Here is a 20,061-nt window from a genome sequence, read left to right as displayed (position 1 = left end):
TCATGTCACCTTTTCTGTTACTTACTTCCCCCCTTTTCCATCTTTTCAATTTCTGCCCTTAGGGTCCAGCTCAAATGAGTAATTTCTAGATTCTTCTTTTTGTTTAGATCAGTATGGTGTACTCCTTTTCCAGTGTAGTCCTGTAACCAGATAACTCTCATCTCATAACTCTGTTCCCTCAAAGGTCAGAACCCTAAGGTCTTCCTCCTCCTGCCCTCCACAGAAGAAGTGTCACTAGTCCCTCCAAGTTACCATCTGGAGCAGGATGAGTACTTGTTGGAATTGTCTGGGTTAAGGAGCCTTGCAGCAGTCCATGTCAGACCAAGTGAGTTGTGAACTAGGAGGAAGTGTGTCCTAGGCAGTTAGTAACTGACCAGCTCCACATGCTGCAAAAGTTTCCTTTTGAGTTCATGCATTGTCCATAGAAGCACACAGTAGCCATTTCTTTGACTTGTTTGGATACTAAAATTACTGTGTTTTTTTCAGCATGAAGTGCTAGCAGTGAGTGAAGTCTTATTGCTAGTGATTTGAAAATGTCTTGTTGCTCCAACTGAGTGAGAAACCACCAGGCTGAGGAAGAATGGGTTGAAGTGGAGGGAGGTAGGCAGGAATGCAGCAGGAGAGAGATTCTGCAGGGCTCTGGGCTCCTTTGTGTACTTCACAAATTGGTTATTCTGGCCCTTGTGTCTGGTCTTATTTCTTATTTCCAACCTTTGTAGTTTACCTTATTCTTGGGACACTTACGGCAGTAGCTGTGCAGACACTAATCAATTACTAGAACTCCGTTTCTTTTGCTTAGAGTTAAACATAGAAGAAAGAGATCTTTTCTGAGCTATTTGGGTAAGACTTCAGAAATGGGAGGAGGGGGTAAAAATGTGTGTGTGTGTGTGTGTGTGTGTGTGTGTGTGTGTGTGTGTGTGTGAGAGAGAGAGAGAGAGAGAGAGAGAGAGAGAGAGAGAGAAAGAGAATGAATGAATGAATGAATATGAATGTGTGAGTATAGGTGCACAGCCTATGTGTGTGTTTGGAGCAGGGTTTCTTCATTTGTAACTAGCCCAGAGTGCTACAGTTTGAGGGGTGGGAAGGTGTTTCTGTTGCCTTCCTGTGTCCATTGTCTCTTTGAGAAGGTCTTTTTTAAAGATTCAGATGCTCTTAAGTCACAGATACTGAGTATTCCTTGTCCCTTTCCCTCTTCTTCTGCCTGTGGCTTCCTGGGAACCCACAGCATAGTTGTGGCCAAAGGCCCCCTGCTCAGGCCCTGAGAACCTTGCTCTGTCTGTGGAAGGCTAACAGTGGCACTGCCTACCTTATGAAAAGCCTTTGAAAGAGCAACAAAGCCCCTTCCACAAGACAGGAAGATTTGTTTCTCCCATTTCTCTTTGTATAAAGTGGTCATCTATGTGGTGGCTCTGTTGGCCTTTCTCTACCCCAAGCAAAAGAGAAAACCCGTATCCAGTCCCGGAGTCCAGGCTGGACAGGATACTACCAGACTGAAGGTGAAATGATGACCAGGCCCAGTATTCATGAGAATGTTGGCAGAATTGAAGGACCAAGGTGCTGACCAGATGGAGCCTGCACTTTGCTAGGTCCCAGCAATTCCCCTGTTGTCCTCGGGCTGGGGCTGAGACTGAGTTGTGGAGCTGTAGCTTCAAGTGAAATGTACTAAGTACTGACCTTTGACTGCCCAGTGACTTAGTTCTGGGATCTCTGTCCATTCCTCAGGACAGAACACAGGGTGTAGGATGCCTGCCTTCCTAGAATCTGCTCTGAAGTGGGAAGGTCATAGGCAGCACAGAGCAGCATCCAGAAGGGTAATATGGACTCTGCCTCCTGGATGCCCCTCCACCCCACCTGGTAAAACATCCTTGAGGTTCATGAAGGCCAGTCCTCATTACTTGGTAAACCCATTCCCTGTAGCTCCATCACATCACAGGGTATCCATAGGGACCCCCCAGTCCTCCAGATACTCAACCTTAATGTGTTTGGGTTACTTTCCACCCCATCCTCCGCAAGACTTCTCCTTTGCTACTCACCCTGTCCCCACTAGGCCTGCAGCCCTCCAGTCCCTCTCAGCTTCCATGCTTTTCCTTAGGGCTTTGACCTTGACACTTAGCACCCACACCTAGGAAGCAAGGGTTAAAGTTTTGTCTGCCACAGTAATTGAGTTTTGTAGCACATAATTTCCTTCTATGAGGGGCCTGTTTATCTTTTTAAAATTTTTTTTTCAATATTGTAGTTGGACATAATAACTTTTATTTATTTTTATGTGATGCTGAGAATCAAACCCAGGCCTTGCAAGGCGAGTGCTCTACCACTGAGCCTTAACCCCAGCCACCACACCCCCCTCCCCCGCCTGTTTATCTTGAGAGTTCCAAGCATGTAAGGCTTTTTTTTTTTTTTTTAACTTTATTTTTTTATGTGGTGCTGAGGATCGAACCCAGTGCCTCACACATGCTAGGCAAGCACTCTACCACTGGGCCACAACTCAGCCCCGCTTGTAAGGCTTTTTAGATAGTATAAAACTGACCCCACAGCAAGTGCTCTTGTCTGTAATTGGTATTTTTTTGAAACAGAAGTTCTTTTGAAGGGTAAACCTTGGGCTGTGGCTCAGCGGTAGCACACTTGCCTGGCATGTGTGAGGCACTGGGTTTGGTTCTCAGCACCACACATAAATAAATAAAAGTCTATTAACAACTAAAAAAAATATGAAAAAATTCAGGGCTCAAATTGAATTTACTCATTTGAATCCTGTCAGTTCTGTTATCAGACTTGTTTAGGAAACACAGGCTTCTTCCAATATACATTAGGGAAGAGTTGGAGCATGGCACAAATACTGTGCTTGCTTATGTGTGGTTTTCTCTAGGAGAAACACAGGCTGAGATTAGGAAACTGTGGCCTGCGGAATGATAGTGCTTAGATACATTTTTATTGGGACATAGCTACAGCCATTCAAGTATGCATTATCTGAACCATGAGGCCTCACATGAAGAGATCAAATGGTCCCCAGAAGTCAAAGTTATTGAGTGGTCTCCCTTTAGAAAAAGTTTGGTTCTCTTGCCCTAGGGAACTCTAGAAAACGGTTCCCATCTAAACAGGACACCAATGGTACACAAAATCAAAGTGCCCACACCGCAGATGTACACCAAGTTCCTTTCAGGTCTTGCATGTTATAGCCCCTCCTATCCCCTAGTGTGGTTGGACTGGCTCCTTACAGTGTAGTTCATGGTAAGGTTACACTAACCTGCATCCCACTGTGTCACAATAAGTACATGCTCTTTCCAAGGTGAGAGGCCAGACTTCATGTGACATTGTGTGTTTCTTAGCCATCAAACACACTGCCTGTGTACCCACACTTAGCAGATGTCTAACTTTTTTGTATGTTTTGGATGAAGTTTTGGATGAAATATGGTGCTTAGCCACATTATTCCCATAAGCCCTGCATTTAAAAAAATAATTTTTTTTGGTAGTTGTGGATGGACAGAAAGCCTTTATTTTATTTGTAGATGGTGCTAAAGATTGAATTCAGTGCCTCACACATGTTTGGCAAGTGCTCTGCCACTGAGCTACAGCCCCAGCCCAAGCTCTGCATTTTAAAGGCCTGGTCTCACATTCTGCAGTGATTTAAGGAACACTGTATAAGTGTTGTGATACAGCAGAACTTATTGTACTTCGAAAGCAAACACCAAAAGGTGTGGACTCACTCTTGACACTCAATATATTGTCATGAACATTCTCATTTCGGGTTTTGTGGGGTGGGAGTACAAGGTCAGCCTGAGCTGCTACTCATGAGGTGTTTCCAAGTCCTCTGGAAACTTCGGGTCTGACTTGGGGAGTGTTTTGAAGGGCATTGCCTAGAAGAGTATGACTTTCAGCCCCCAGCATTGCTTTGGCCACTCACATGACCAGGTTGTGCCTCAGTTTCCCCACTTGTACAATGAGAGTTGATAGTATTTATCTTATAGTATGTGGGTATGAGTATCATCTGTGGAGATATCTGTGGGGTAATTGCTCAATTGGTGTTAGGAGTTTTGCTCTTTTTAAGGTAAAAGTTCTTTTTAGGAAGAATAAAACACATTTTCTGTTTAACAATAGAGGAGCAATAAACTTGGAATGGGATCTGAGGATCCCATTGTTGAAAAGGGGGGTCTGAGGGGTTCAGTCTAGTCACCTCAGAGAGCTAGCTCCCCTCTGAAACTTGAATCTGCTCATGAATTAAGTGTTTGCCATTTTCCTGGTGTGTGGCTGGCACTCTTCCAGGAATGTTGACAAGTTGTCTCTGTTCTCATACCTAGTGGGTATAGCAGTGGAATCCCAAATACTTTGACATGGGGTAAGGGAGCTTGTACTTTCTGTTTGTGGCCTGGTCTTCCAGCATGGCTGCCATGGAGGCATCCAACGATGGGTGTTCCATTATTCTCCTATACTGGCATGTGCATGTGTCACTTGAACCCTACCAAGTGTCTTATCATTTCAGGAGAAAACAGGAAGTTAAATGTGGTTAACCAAAGACTTTTTGAGCCATACGGTGGAAGGTGTTGCCTTGGGTAACTTGTCCACAGAGTGTTTAGGTAGAAAGAGAAGGGATGGGCCTGGACTTCAGATCTAGGTCATCTAGACTTCGATTTTCTTTCTTTGTTGAGGGGCACACAAGCCTGCTCTCACTCATGGAGGCTCTCAGTGAGTGGCAGCCGTCATTCCTGGTATGCATGAGAAGCATTTGGCATAAGCCAGTGGAACCTCACCTCTGCTTGTCATGTTCTAGAACCATTGCAAGGAGAGAGTCTCTTTCTGGCACCTTAATTTGGGGTCCTTGAAGGCCCACAGAGCTCCTAGACATACCACTGGGCTGTGAGCCCATTCTGATATTATGTATAAGAATAAAAATGCCTGTATTTCTGGTGTGTCTTTAGTTTCACAACCACAAAGATTGTAATCCAGTTTCAGTTAGCGAGTAGTAAGTCTTTTTTTCTTTTTGTGAAAACCTTTAGCACAGGACTCACCAGGGCCTCCTTCCTGGGCATGAGACCTCCCTGCTTAGTGGCTTGGCCCATGCCGTTTCCCTGTGGGGAACGTCTCTCCTGTTCTGTCCTGGCCTCATCTGAAGGCAGTCTTCAGTCCACACCACATGCTTTCCAGAGTCAGAGTGGTGGATTTTTTCAGGAAGGTACTTGACTTGTTGGCTTTGTTACAGGGCACCTTAGGAACCACAGATTTTTGCAAGGCTAATTTACAGAAATGTAGGCTTAACTCAATAGTACATACTGAGCCCACACTTGTGCTGCTCACTGAAATGAAGGCAAATGATGAATGGGAAAAAGAAACTTTGGTTGATGAAGGGTTTAGCATCAAGCCAGGAGAAATGAAACTGCTGAGTGATATGGGCATTGTTGCTATGGGTCCCCATCAGTGCCTTGATAAGGGATACTGTCCTGGTAATTATTGTGGTGATCACTCAGGGAGGCTAGTGCCCAGGTAGATGTGCTTTGGAGATGAGCCAAGGGGTTGGATTTACTGTTTTAGAGCTTGAGTCTCTGGTAAGTGGTACACATGATGGATTTTTTAAGCTGTGTAGATATTTCAGATAAACAGTGGGAAAGGGACGGTGGCCTCTCCTGGACTGCTAAAGTTGATATGTTCACCTTGTGTCCTTCCTAGGTCTTAACCATTGAAGGAGCTGGCCTCCGTCCCCAACCCTGTCTCTGCTCCTAGCTCTCTCCTCCCTGCAGTCTGGATGCCACTTATCCCATCCTTTGGCTTACACTTGAACTTTGAGCAGGTTGGTGGTGTTATTTTATCTAGATTGCGCCTTTATTTTCTTCCTTCCTCCCTTGGTTCTGTGGATGGAATCCAAGGTCTCCCCTATACGAGGCAAGTGCTCTACCACTAAGCTACACCTCCAATCCCTGGTTTTCCTTTTTATTCTTCGATTTTTTTTTTTTAATGTACAAGACTAATGCATAGTTACCATTAAAGAGTTTAGACAGTACAGTAATGTTAACTACAGAAAGTGAAAGTTCCTTAATAATTCATCCTTTAGAGATAGTCATCTGCTGATTTTTAGTTCAGTTCCTTTCAGTTTTGATTTGAGTAATATTTATTCAGTTTTCTTTCCCTATAGATGATTCATTTCATATTTTGTACTGAGGATTGAACTCAGGGATGCTTTCCAGCTGAACTACATCCCCCAGTCCTTTGTTCTTTCATTTTGAGACAAAAGTCTAAGTTGCCTAGGCTGGCTTCAAACTTGAGATCCTCCTGCATCAGCCTCCCAAGTTGCTGGTGTACATTACCAGGCCAAGCAATGATAACCATTTCTAAAATGCTGTGTGCTACTGTACTTGTCCTGCAACTTGGTCCTTCTCTTTCAAACTGTATTCAGCATCATTGCATGTCAATGATGTAAGGATGAGAAAACTGAGGCTCAACTTCCTGTAGCCAGCTACTGTGTGCAAGACGGAGTTGAGGCTCACTCTCTGTTCAGTGCTATTTCTGGTTATGGAAGTTGACTGCTTGGAACATCTTTTTTATCTCCTGAGTTAAATTGTATTACTTGTACTTGTCCTTAGTGAGATTTGATGTTGTTTAAAAGTTGAAAGCTGGCATTTTTGGTTTTAGTTCCTTCTGAAATGAATCCCAGCCATTCTTTTACTCGGAGATGTGAGTCAGGAAGTGACTCAGGCCAATCTAGGCAGATTGAGGTGTCTGTTCTACTCAGGAAGATATGTGAAACACAGCATCAGAACATGGCTTAGCTGTTCTCTCCATCCCCAGGTACTTCTGGGGACACATTGAGACACCTGAGTTTGACTTAGAGATAGGAAGCCACCAGAAGGGATGCAACTTCCTTAGGCTGTGCTACAGTGGGGAGAGTAGATGGGGATTCTGGACCCAGGCAGGAGATGAAGGTGTAGAGAGAGAGAAAGAGCACAGTCCCCACCCTTGGTACTGTCAGGATGCAGAGACTTGTTTGCACTGTGCATCTTCATGAAGTTAGGGGCACTCTGACCCATGTGCAGACCTCTGTGTCACTGTCATTCCTATATGTTCTGATGCTGTTGAAGTTTAGGTTGGCCGAATGCTAGTGAGGCTAGCTATGAGCCAATAACATGCCTGCACCCTATCATTGACCCTGCTGATTTGAAGACTGTCTTCCCTCCTGGCAGGAAAAGGTGTCTCTAGCTTCCCTGAGAACAGTGGCTGCCCCCAGGTGCAGTACCCCCATGCTTTGCATATCTAAATAAACTTTTGACCTTCCTTCCCCATCTCAGAAAAGTAATTCCATCTTGGTTGCTCAGGGAAAATAAAACCAAACAAAGCAGCTCTCCTCCCCTCTCATCCAACTTTTGATATATCTTCAGAGTACACCCACCATTCATTCAGTCTGTGTCCCCAAAGCTGTCCCTTTCCAGGTCTGAGTCACAAAGTGCTGGGAACTCCCCTCACCCTCTGCTCTCCTTGGCCCTCCTTCTTTGTCTGTTCTCCAGCCGCATGACCCTCTAGAAAAAGTTGGAACCCTCCTGTCTTCCTAGATTCCTGAGTTTACCCCACTTTCGTGGTGTCACTGTGAGCTCAGCACCTTCCTGTACCTTCTCTAACTTTGCCTCTGTACTGGTGGGAACAAGTGGGCACTAGAATGCTGTTCCTCCTGTGGGCACTCCATTTGGGGCATGTCTGCTTTCAAAACTGAATTCTGATGCTGTCCTTTCTCTCTGGGCTTCTTGCTGCTTTGTATGCTCTGACCACCCCAGGTCCACCCCTTATGTCCCCACAGCACTGTCACCTGACACTCTTGGTTGCTGACTATTCCCCTCCAACCCCAGAAAAATCTACTTTTCAGAACATCAGTCCTGTCACTTCTACCACATTCCTTATTATTCCTTATTACTTCTACCACCCACCTTATTACTAAGTCTCATTTTCATGTTTGGAATATGGATATTTTTTATACTTGTACAGGTTGAGCATCCCTCACCAGAAATGTTTCTAAACATTTTTTTTAGTTTTCTTTCTTTCTTTTTCTTTTTCTTTTTTTCCCAAGTGCTAACGTGAAGCTGAAAAAGTTTTGGGTTTTTGGAGCATTTCAAATTTCACATTTTCTAATTAGGGATGCTCAACTGGTGAGGTCTATGCCAACATTCCAAAATCTGGGGTGGTGGTGGTGGTGGTGGTGGAAACAACTCAGATCTGAAACTCTTGCTCATAAGCATTTTGGATAAGTGATACTCAACCTGTAGAATGTTAGTACAATATAGATACCATGTTATAGTGTAGACAATATCGTTAATAATACCTCAAGGGTAGGGCTCAAATTTGTTTCTATTAACTTTGTTTTTTACGTTATCAAGAGACATTTACTAGCCAGATGCAGTGGTGCACGCCTGTAATTCCAGTGCTCAGGAGGCTAAGGCAGGAAGATCAAAAGTTCAAAGCCATGGGCTGGGGATGTAGCTCAAGCGGTAGTGCGCTGTGCTCGCCTGGCATTCGTGCGGCCTGGGTTTGATCCTCAGCACCACATACAAACAAAGATGTTGTGTCCGCCGAAAACTAAAAAATAAATAAATATTAAAATTCTCTCTCTCTCTCTCTTTATAAAAAAACAAACAAAAAACAAAGCCTCAGCAAATTAGTGAGACTCTAAGCAACTTTGCAAGATCTTGTTTCAGAATAAAAAATGAAAAGGGCTGGGGGTGTGGCTCTGTGGTTAAGCGCCCCTGGGTTCAATCCCTAGTGGCCGTGGGGGGGGATGACAATAACTGGCCTAGTGTGCTGGGTTCTTTGATTTCCTGAGTCTTCTTTTTTTCTATTATCAGCAGTCTCTTTGCAGTTGTTTTAGAACATGTTTTCTGACTGAGATTCTCAGACCAGTTGGATAGTGGCATTTTACTAAAATAAAGCAGAATAGAATAGAGATTATTGAAACTTGCAACTCTCCTAAAGCCCCATTATCAGTAAAGTGTTAAAGCCTCAGTGGCCCTATTGCCCTGGGCTGGCGAAGGCCCTCATGGCTTGGCCTATAAAGGGCCCTCATAGGGCTACTGGAGCCTGCCTGCCTAGACTCCAGCTGAGGGAGACCTGTGCTGTGCCCCCACCTACCTGTTAGCCTGGGGGCATTAGAGGACAAAGCATCAGGTTTTTCTTGACACTGCAAGTGTTGCTTGCTTTGTAGGCCTGAGGCCTGGAGTTGGGGTATTTGGAGTGAGATGTGGGTGCTGATAAGTGGCCCTGGCAGCCTCAGGGCCCTCACCGGTAATGTGGGCCCACTGCTATTGGGATTTCTGGTTTTACAGGCAGCAGCCATCAAAACTGGTTTCTTTCTGACAGTTTTATAGTTGTCACTATGTCTGTGCTTGCAGTGCAGTGGCCAGAAACCCTGGTTTGCTGGGGATATTGGTTCTGCCTGCCTTGAGGAAGAAGGAGCCTTGCCTTGCAAGCACATAACCCTTCCCCAGGATCACACTCACTGATGACCAGGAATTGGCCAGTAGCAGGGTCCACTTCAAGGACAGGACTGTGAAGGAAGCTCAGGTCTGAGTGGGGAGGTCAGAGCTCACTGAGACCTCTGCAGGATGGGCTCTGCACCCACCCAGTGACCTTTCTCTGGAAGGCCCAGGACATGAAGCCAACCATCAACTCTGGACCTGGGTTTGGCTTCCCCCAGACACTGCACACTAAGCACACCCTGGCATTGGGACCTCTGTTGGAGACACTGACCCCAGAACTCTTTGTGGGTGGGTCTGCTCTTCCCTGCCCCTCACAGTACCTTTATTTTATTTATTTATTTCTATGCAGTGCTGAGAGTTGAACCCAATGCCTCATATGTGCTAGGCAAGTGCTCTTCCACTGAGCCACAACCCCAGCCCAGGTCTTGGGTTTTGATGAGCTTTGTGGAACAGAGCTTACGAGTCCAGAGGAGCCCTGTCTAGTGGGAGCAGAGGCAGTGTGGGAAAGCCTGGGGATGGGGGTGTTTACAAGTCACAGGGAAGGGTCAGTGTCATATGTCCATATCTCTGGTCTGGCCCACCCCCAACCCCTGTAGGCACTGGGCCAGACCAGGCGCTTTACCCACTTTTTTCCTTTTGGTGCTGCTGGGAATCAAACCCAGGACCTCATACATGCTAGGCTTAGAATTTTACCACTGAGCCACATCCCCACATCCCCACATCCTCACATCCCCAGCTGCACCTTCACCTGTAAGTGGCAGAATTTTCCAACCTCAGTGGGGCCTTCCCCCTCAACCCTTTGGTACTGGGATTGAACCTAGGGATCTTCTGCCACTGAGCTGTAACCCGCCTGCCTCAGCTTCCTGGGGTTACTGGCGTGCACTACTGTGTTTGGCTTCTTTTTTGAAGTTCTGGTTTCAACTTTCACTAGATAGTCTCCTCTCTGGTCTTTGCCTTGGAGTGCATGTACCTGCTATCCAAGATAGTTGTCAGAAACTCTTTTCTTGTCTAATTTGAGACAAGAACATTTGAGAAACTCTTGGTTTGGGTGATGCCTAAAGGAGAGGTGTTCCATCCCTCTCACAGTGGGGAAGGGTGATGGACATTCAGAGGGCAGACTTGTTTGGGGTCTCATGGGAAGACAGGACAGACAGATTGTCATTGAGCAGGTTTGACAGCATTTGTAGTCAAGGTGTGTTGGTGGAAAGGCAGAAGCCATATAACTTTAGAAGGAAGGAAGAATTGGAGGGGCAGCTGGCCTGGATTAGACAAACAGGGCACTGAGCAGGCAAACTGAAGGCAGCTGGGAGCCAAACATTTGGTGTGGGGTGTGTGGTAGGTGTAGACTGGAACTGCAGGAGGCGCTGAGAGGGTGAGTGAAGCTAAATCTGAATGCCTAAAGTCATCCAGGTTTGGGACCCAACTCTAAATCCCTAGTCTAGGTCATGTTAGAGCTAATCATGGCATGTGGTTGGTGCTGAGAGAGAAGTTGTTAGGTCCCACCCTCTTCCATCAGTATGGGGTCGGGAGCACAGAGCTTTCTGAGACCTATGAGGAGCAACTCAGTCTGCCCTGGCTGAGAGACCTATTTAATTTGACCCTTGTGGATGGGCTGGCTGTGCTTAGCCAGGCTAGCATGTGCAAACATACTTTCTCTGGCTCCAGGAGCATGAAGCAGCTGTCACATTTTCCTTTCAGTGTAAGCCCACGAAAGAGCACATTTGGGCAGGTTCCTGCACTATTGCTCACTTGTGAAGTCAGTGCCTTAAAAGAGGTGGCAAGTGAATCAGCTCAGGAGTAGGTTCTGTATATGATTATGGAACCCCTTCTTGCCATTCAGCCCCCAGCCTGCCAGAAGGTGGTTTCTGGAACTGGATCTGCCCAGCACTACCTGAGATAAGCCTCCCCAGGGTATTCACCAATAAGGAAACTGAGGCGCTGGGAAGATGGGTACCCTCCTTCAAGAGCACAGAAAGAATCATAGGGCTTCAGCACAAAGCATGCCAAAGGTGTGAGCCAGGGTTTTCTGTAGGGCTCACACACAAGTTCTATCTAACTATCCCACAGAAAACTATGACATGGGAAGTTGTATGAGAGCTCAGCAACTTATTTCTTTCTTGTCCCCTATTGAACTCTGGAGTAGTTAGACCTCAACTTTCCCAGTCTTGTTTCCCTTGACCGGTTGGGACATGAAGGCTGGCCTGGCTTAAAGTGGTCCCTTTAAAAAAGTGCCTGTGTTCTGGATCCTGCTGTGGAATGCCTGCTGCCTCCCTGCAGACAGGCATGCTGCGCTGTCCTCCATCCTGTCTCTGTGAGGGTTAACAGCACTTCAGCTTGTTGTCTGGAACCGGTTCAGACTGGTTTTCTGGAAAGTGCTTTGTCTCTCAGACTGAATCCTGGGAAGGGTCATGTGGAGCCCAGTGATGTCACGGGATCAAAAACTGATTCAGCTATTTTTTCCTTCTTTTCTTTCTTCTTTAAATCAAGATATGTGTGTGCTGCAGGTACAGGGTGGTGGCACATTGATGGGCCAGGCCTCATTTTCCTCAAAGTGTACCATTCTGGCAACTAGAGGGTTAAAAGTCATCCTCACTCCCTGCCTCCTGGAGGTAAGCAGGGAGTGAGGAGACCTCCATTCACTGAAGTGGAGCATCAGGGGTCAACCCATTCACTTTAGTGAAGGGTTGGGCTGGCCCTACCTTGCTTCTAGGACAGTGTGATTATGCCCTTCCTGATTTCCACATGTCTCTAGTCCAGTGCAGATGCTCACAATCCCTTAGGTCTTATTTCCCATCTAGAAAAATTTTCCTCTATTTTCTCTTCATTTGTCAGTGCACAGAATTCCTCCTGTCTGATAAGCAGCCCCCAGCCATTGTTTTTGTTCAGCTACCCACAGGTTTCTAGCCCCTGAGAGACTGAGATTAAGCTTGCCCCTCCCCCCAAGCCATAAAGAAATATCCTGGAGATGCTTTTGCAGACCTGCATTTGTTGTATGTTGTACCTACTTCTATCACCATACAGCAAGGAATACAGTCAAAGCCAATACCCTGAAAAGTTTTTTAAAGGTAGTAACTTCCTTATGCCCAGTTAAAATGCTGTGTCTTCTCCTCCCCTCAAAGTTCAGAATGACTGAGGAAGCATGCCGAACACGAAGTCAGAAACGAGCCCTTGAACTGGACCCTATAGAGGATGATGTGGAGAGCAAGAAAATGAAAATGGAGAGAGGATCGTCAGCTTCAGACTTAAACTCTGATGGAGATACAAGGGTGACACCTGAGCCAGGAGCAGGTCCAGCCCAAGGATTGCTGAGGGCAGCAGAGGCCACCACAATGGGCAGAGGTGATGGACTGGTGAGCGACGGGCCAGTGGATATGCGAACCTCACACAGGTGAGTGGGAGGACCTGGAGGGAGATGTGCTGGAGCCAAAGAGAGATTCATTGTAGAGGCAGAGGTGAGCCACACTCTAGGACCCAAGCAGGCTTGGAGGAAACACCTTTACTGATTTGTCATACACATATCTGTAGGTTCCACTCTGACATCACTTCACTGGCAGCTGTGCCATCCTGGCCAAGGAACCTCCCTCCTCCCTCCTGGGGTCTTGGATCCTGGGGAATAGGGTATGAGAGGAGGAGGTGGATGAGGGTGTTATCCCTGTCAGATAACCTTACTGTCAGCATATTTTTTTTAAACATGTACATGTATCACATCAATCATCTCAGTGCTTTTGGTTTATAGGAAAACTTGAGTTTGTCATGTGGTTTTTATCTCCCTGCTCTTCAGATCTGTGGGTCAGGAGGCTAGGGAATCTACACTCTGCCTTAATCACTTGGTATTGGAGTTGGGAGCCCAGCCTGGGGTTCTCCTCTTCAGAGGAAGGGGCCTCTCAGTTGCTTGTCTTGGTGGCGCCTGAGTTCAGCTTGTTGTTTTTGTTCCTTCTATGTTATCACTAATTATGTTGGGTGACTTTGCCTGATGCTTAGCTCTTGTGAGGACTCAGAGCCTAAAAGCAATCAGTCTCCTCATTTCTTCATTTAAATAAATTCCCGTTTTTCCCTGCAGGGAGAGATTCAGACCTAGCATCTGTTCTTGTATCACCCCTCCCCTCAGAGCTCCCTAGAGTGTTCACAATCAGATGCCCACTTCAGGCCCTAGCCCTTTGACAGTCTCCTCTATAACCCCTGGTTCATCTTCCCTTACTGCTAACCAAAGTCTTTCCCTTGTGTGGGGCCTGTCTTTCCACATCTCTTTGCCCAGGGACAACCATTGCAGAGTAGGGGAAACTGCTACCTTCCTCGCCCTCCCCATCTGTGTTGACTGACATAGGGTTACCAGACTGTAGTCTTTGTGCTAAATTCATTTTGGAGTCCAGAGTGTAGGGATCCTAAGAACTTAGGAGATTGTCTAGCCTGGTGTCTCTTGGCTTTTAGAATCCATATCTATGTGAGATAAGTGGGAAAATCCAACACCCTTCCTGTTGGGAAAGCATCTTTGACTTTAGGGACATGCATTGTATTCTTGCCATCCAAAAAAAGCTTTTCTGACTGCTTTCTGCCACCCTGCTTCTAAACCCAGGACTTCATTTTCAGTTCTGAGAATAAAAAGATGAATGTATAAATGGTGCAAGACTCCTTACCCTCCCTTTAACATAGTCTGTTTTCAGATCAATGAGCAGCCAGGGGTGGGTTTGGAGTCAAGGCATGAGAAACCGGGATATGGGAAACTGCCTGGTTCCTCTTACTCCAGTCTGCATTTTCTCCCATAATCACCATGCTTCTCTGCAGAGTAGGTCCATGAAATGTGAGGGAGAGGTTTACTGTCAAAAGAACTCATAGTTGAGAATCAAACCCAGATCTTTCTTTTGTCAAAGCCCAAGGCTACACGGGACCTCTGAGTTTCTTGGTTCCTTTTCCCAATGGGCCATTAATTTCCAAACTAAGGTCACTTAGACAATATATCATTGTTAACCGAATTTAGTCTGGGTGTTTTTCTCTTTTTTTAAAGAGAGAGTGAGAGAGGAGGGAGAGAGAGAGAATTTTTAATATTTATTTTTTTTTAGTTCTCAGCGGACACAACATCTTTGTTGGTATGTGGTGCTGAGGATCGAACCCGGGCCGCACGCATGCCAGGCAATCGCGCTACCGCTTGAGCCACATCCCCAGCCCTGTTTTTCTTATATATAAAGGATATGAGGATGCAGAGAACAGAGATTAGCCCAGGAAGTGGGCAAGGGTCCTCCTAGAGCACTAGAGACATTCCAGGTCTGTTGTGTAGCAGTGTGAGAACAGGGAAATGGCCCAGCTCTGGAGACTAGCAGGCAAAGCTGGGGTCAAGCCATGCTCCCTGACTATTCCTCAGTGGTTGACCTTAGCCTGAGTTCCTTTGCTGGTAAAATGGGCTTTGCAGGTTGATGGGGTGACCAAGGACTGTGATACTCATCAGCTTTGGCACTTAGAGTGTAAGGCAGGAAGCCCACCTAGGCAGTGTTGATGATAATTTCCCTTCAATCTGTAGCTTTACTCAGAATGAGATGTCTCAGGTAGTCTAATGTACCCTTCACCCCAAGTTCTCACATTGAGCATCTTGTCTGGTTCTTTGGGCAAGTCCATTTGTGAGGTTTTGACAGAATCGAGGAGAACAAGGGTGGGGGCTGGGATTGTGGCTCAGTGGTAGAGTGCTCGCCTAGCATGCACGAGGCTCTGGGTTCGATATTGTGTATACCTAAAACAAACAAATAAGTAAATATTTTAAAAAAGAGAAAGAAAAAAGGAGAACAAAGGATCATGTCTAGCCCAGGACCATTCTAAAACTGTAATCCGTTCTGGAGTAAGTGGCTCAAGTCAGTCTTTGAATCCCTGTTGGATGTGTCTGGCTGGGAACACCCTTTGAGAGACCTCCCTTCAGCACATTGTGGCTGTGCCTTGGTTTTTCAGGTAGCATTTAATTTCACAGCTTTATCTAACCACAGTGTGGGTTGGGTGACAGTCTTTGACTACAGATCCAGCATGTCAATTTTAAATTGTCCTGCCAAGATGATTTAATTTTCATCTTTTAAAATTGAAATATAGCAAGAATAGTGAAAGGTAAACCACACAAATTAAGAAACAGAACATTGCTGGCACTCCTGAAGCGCCCCCCTTGTGCCCACTTCCAAGGGTAATCACTTTCTTATCTCCTCCCCTTCCTCTCTGCACCAACATTCTCACCTTCACTCTTGGACTAGGGATTGAACCCAGGGCATTCTAGCACTGAGCTACTGAGCTATATCCCAAAGTGGGGAGTGCCCCCCTACCCCTGTGCCTTTTGAGACGGGGGTCTCACTGAGTTCCCCAGTCTGGCCTTGAACTTGGAATCCTTCAACCCCAGCCTCCCAAGTCACTTTGATTGTAAACATATGCCATCGTGTCCAGCTGGTATTCACTTTCTTGTGATTACTCCCAACAGCATAGATTAGTTTTTTTCTGCTTTTGTAGGATTTGTATAGTGTATGCCCTTGCTTTCTTTCAGCATTGTCTTTGTGAGATTTACTTGTGTTGTTGTATATAGCAGTGATTCATTTTTAGTGCTTTGTAGTACAGTTGGTCTTTTGTGGGTTCTGTATCCACAGAGTCAACCAACATCAGATCAAATATTTGGGCAGGGATTAGGGGTGTAGCTTAGTGGTATAGTGCTTTCCTATCATGCACAAGGCCTTGAGTTCAGTGCTCAACACCAGTATTGCATTGAGACATAGACTTCTTTTCTTGTGGTTATTTTCTAAACAATGCAGTGTAACTGTTTTACATTTACATAGTATTTAAACTGTGTTAAGTATTAATGTTCTAGAGATGATTTAAAGTGTGTGTGTGTGTGTGTATGCATAGGTTCTATGCAGATACTAATATATCATTTATATAAGAGACTTGATGGGCTGGGGTTGTGGCTCAGTGGTAGAGCATGTGTGAGGCACTGGGTTTGATTCTCAGCACTGCATAGAAATAAATGAATAAAATAAAGGTCCATCAATAACTAAAATATATAATATATATATATATTTTTTTTTTTTTTAAGAGATTTGAACAACTTCAGATTTTGTCATCCATAGGGAGTTCTGGAACCAGTCCCCTCTACCAATACCAAGGGTTGCCTGTTTCTTTTCTAGAATTTCTTTTTGGCTCTTTTTCAAAATTATGCCTTTAAAAAAAAAAAAAAAAAAAAAGCTGTCTTACTACCATCTTCTGACCCAATTTGGGTATTTTAAAGGTTAGAGATGGAATGGTTTCTAGGAGAGGGAATTTCCCTTTTCTTTAGCAACTTCAATTCACTAGCTAATTTCCTAAAGAGGTGTATATATATTTATGTGTGTATTCATATATTTGTGCATACATACATATATATGCATGTTTGTATGTATAGAGGGATGATTTGGAGCATGCAGAGGCAGATAAAATGATGGGATCAATGGCTGTGTTGTTTTCCCTGACTCCTGTCTAACTTGGTTCTTTGCTCTTCTTTTTGTAGTACTAGGGATTGTTGAACCCAGGGGCATTCTACAACTGAGCTACAACCAGCCATTTTTAGTTTTTATTTTGAGACAGGATCTTACTACGTTACCTCAGCTAACCTCAAACTTGTGATCCTCCTGCCTCAGCGCCCACAGAGCTGGGATTACAGTAGGTGTGTACCACCACACCTGGCTAACTTGATAGTTTTTTCAACTTAAGCTCCTAACATATGTTTTGTATTTAAAATTAACTGGAGGACAACTTTCAGTTTTGAGCAAGGAGATCATCAAATCCTCTTTCCAAAACATGCAGTGATAAAGCAAATCGGAAGTGACAAAACCAAAACAAAATCACTTCAGCACTCTGGAAATTAGCCAGAGGCACATAACAATCTGAAAGTGTTTATATTTAAAAAAAAAAACAGACAAACAAACAAACAAAAAAAAACCCTGCTAAATTCTGGGTGAGAACTGTGAGATTCTATGGCAATTGCCAGGGACTATATTCCTATATTTTCTCCTTGCTACTTGATGAGGAAGTTTTGCCCAGCCCATGCAGGTTGAGGACCAGTAGCTTTTCTGTAGGTGTGAAAATGGGAAATTGTTCAGTTTGGAGTGGAGAACAGCATCCCTGCCTCCGTGCCCCTTGTCCTTGTTGGTCAAAGTGACGGTCTTGGAGATGAGTAAATGATGAGGTCAATGAGTCTATTAGCCAGGTTTGGTTATGTTTAGAGTAAGACAAAAAAAAAACTATTTGAAAAGTAATGGCTGAAACATAGTTGAGGAGGAAGCTCAACAAATCCTGAGTGGCAAAAATAGAGAGATTTATACAAGAACACATCATTGTGGAACTGTTAGAAGTCAAAAAAGAAAAGAAAATCTTGAAAATAACGGGAAAAAACCCAGTTATCACATACAGGGGAACATTGCTGTGATTAATAGCTGACTTCTAACTAGTGGCAGTGGAACTAAAAGGGAGTTGAATGACATTCATAAAGTATTTAAAAGAAAATTGTCAACCCAGAATTTTTGTTTTCGGTACTGGGAATTGAATCCAGGGGCACTTTCCACAGAGCTGCATCCCAGTCCCTTTTTGTTTTGTTTTGGTTTAATTTTTAATTTTGAGACATGGTCTCACTAAATTGCTGAGTCTGATCTTGAACTTGAAATCCTCCTGTCTCAGCCTCCAGTTACTGGGATAACTGGAGATAGGTGTGAGCCCCCATGCCTGACTTGCAACCCAGACTTTGGGGGCATGGCAAGGGAAGGGTGCTGGGAATTTAACCCAGGGGCACTCAAACCCTGAGTCACATCCCCAGTCCTTTTTTACTTTTATTTTGAGACAGGCCTCACTAAATTGCTAAGGCTGGTTTCAAACTTGCAATTCTTTGATCTCAGCCTCCTGACTTTCCGGGATTACAAGCATGCGCCACCACACCGAGACTTTTATATCCAGCAAAACTGTCAGAAATAGGTGACTAAAACATTGTCAAATAAACAAAGATTGAGAAGAAACTGTTGCTGGCACATTTGCCAGTTCTTTAGGCTGAAGAGAAATGACATGTTGACAGCTTGTCTACAGGAAGAAAAAGAACACTGGAAATAGTAAATGTGTGTGTTAATGGAAAAGCCTTACGATTTGAACACTTTAAAAACTGACCAAAGGGCCTATACAGTTACCTATTGCGTTTGTGTGTGTGTGTGTATAATAATAGTACAATAAAAAGGGAATGAAATTAAGCAGTATTACAGCAAAATTTCTATATTTCACTAGAATCAAGCTAATATTAATCTTAAATATTGTGACTAATTAAAATGCTGTTGCAGTCACTGAAGCAACTGTTAAGAATAACTCTAAAATATAGTTGAAAAATAACAGAAAAATTAAGGTGATAAACTAAAAATAATTTTTAAAGTTTTATGTTTTTTAAAAAATATGTATATATATTTTAGTTGTTGATAGACACGTACATATACACACAATATAATTTGGTCAGTTTCATTGCCTAGTACCTCTCCTTTCCATTCTCTCTTCCCTCCTTCTGAGTCCCTTTCCACTCTTGGTCTCTTTTCTGTTTTCATCAGATCCTCCAACCCCCGCCACGTTTTTCCTTTTTTCTCTCTAGCTTCCACATATGAGAGACAACATACAACTTTTGATTTTCTGAGTTTATTTTACTTAATACTTGAGTTCCATCCTTTTTTCTGCAAAATTACATAATTTTATTATTATTTATGTCTGATTCCATTGAGATAATATATCACATTTTATTTATCCACTCATCTGTTGACAGACTCCTAGGCTGATTCAGCAATTTGGCTATTGTTAATTGTGCTGCCAAGAAGATGGGTATTATATATTATTATAGTATGCTGACTTTAATTTTTTAGAAAAAATGTTAAGGAATGATATAATTGGGTCATATGGTGGTTCCAGTCCTAGTATTTTTGAGGAACCTCCATACTGACTGCCATGATGTTTATACTTAGCAGCTCACCAACAGTTACATTAAAAATATTTTACACAAAAGGAGTTTACCGAGAAATAGGGGAGAGGGGGGAGACAGAAAACAAAAAAACAACTAGCAAAATGACAAGTGTAAACACAGCCATATCAACAATTTCAGTAAATATTAGTGGTTTAAATATCCCAATTGAAAGACGGGGATTATTATACTGGATAGAAAAGCAAGATCCTGCTTAATTATAAGTGACACCCCTTAGTTTCAAGGATAATTGTAAAAGGATGGGAAGAGATGTACCACAGATAACCATTAGAGTACTGGAGTTGTCCTATGAGAAAATAGAATTCAAGATAAAAACTATTACTGTCCAGAGAGATACATTTTGTAATAATTCATCAGGAAGACAAAACAATCATAAATGTATTTGTACCACAATAGAGCCCCCAAATACCTCAGGCATAACTGATAGGATTAGTAGTAGAAATAGGCAATTCATCAGTTATAGTTAGAGATTTCACTATCAATGATTTATAGAGCAACTAAACAAAGTCAGTAGTTTTATAGAGGACTCAAAGAGCATTGCCAACCCATTTGGCCTGACTTGACAGCTGTAGAATGCAGGATACATCTTCTAAAGTACACACAGAACTTCTTGCAGGATATACCATACTTAGG

General features: G+C 44.0%; 1 protein-coding gene across 10 annotated transcripts in view; it reads left to right on the top strand.

Annotated features, from left to right (window-relative positions):
- Nucleotides 1-20,061, top strand: part of Gatad2a (GATA zinc finger domain containing 2A) — a 112,991-nt gene that overhangs the window by 61,903 nt on the left and 31,027 nt on the right. For 4 of the 10 annotated variants that reach the window (XM_077796309.1, XM_077796310.1, XM_077796316.1 and 1 more), the window contains 2 exons: nt 5,656-5,776; nt 12,560-12,828. In XM_077796309.1, coding sequence (XP_077652435.1) covers nt 5,732-5,776; nt 12,560-12,828 — 314 coding nt within the window. In that variant the 5' untranslated portion in view covers nt 5,656-5,731. The remainder of the gene's footprint in view (nt 1-5,655; nt 5,777-12,559; nt 12,829-20,061) is intronic. The other 6 variants (XM_026389942.2, XM_077796314.1, XM_077796311.1 and 3 more) reach the window with 3 other exon arrangements.

This window comes from Urocitellus parryii, chromosome 3 (assembly GCF_045843805.1).
Source record: "Urocitellus parryii isolate mUroPar1 chromosome 3, mUroPar1.hap1, whole genome shotgun sequence".
Taxonomy (NCBI): domain Eukaryota; kingdom Metazoa; phylum Chordata; class Mammalia; order Rodentia; family Sciuridae; genus Urocitellus; species Urocitellus parryii.
The sequence above is the reverse complement of the archived record's forward strand: the minus strand, read 5'-3'. Positions and strand labels throughout refer to the sequence as shown.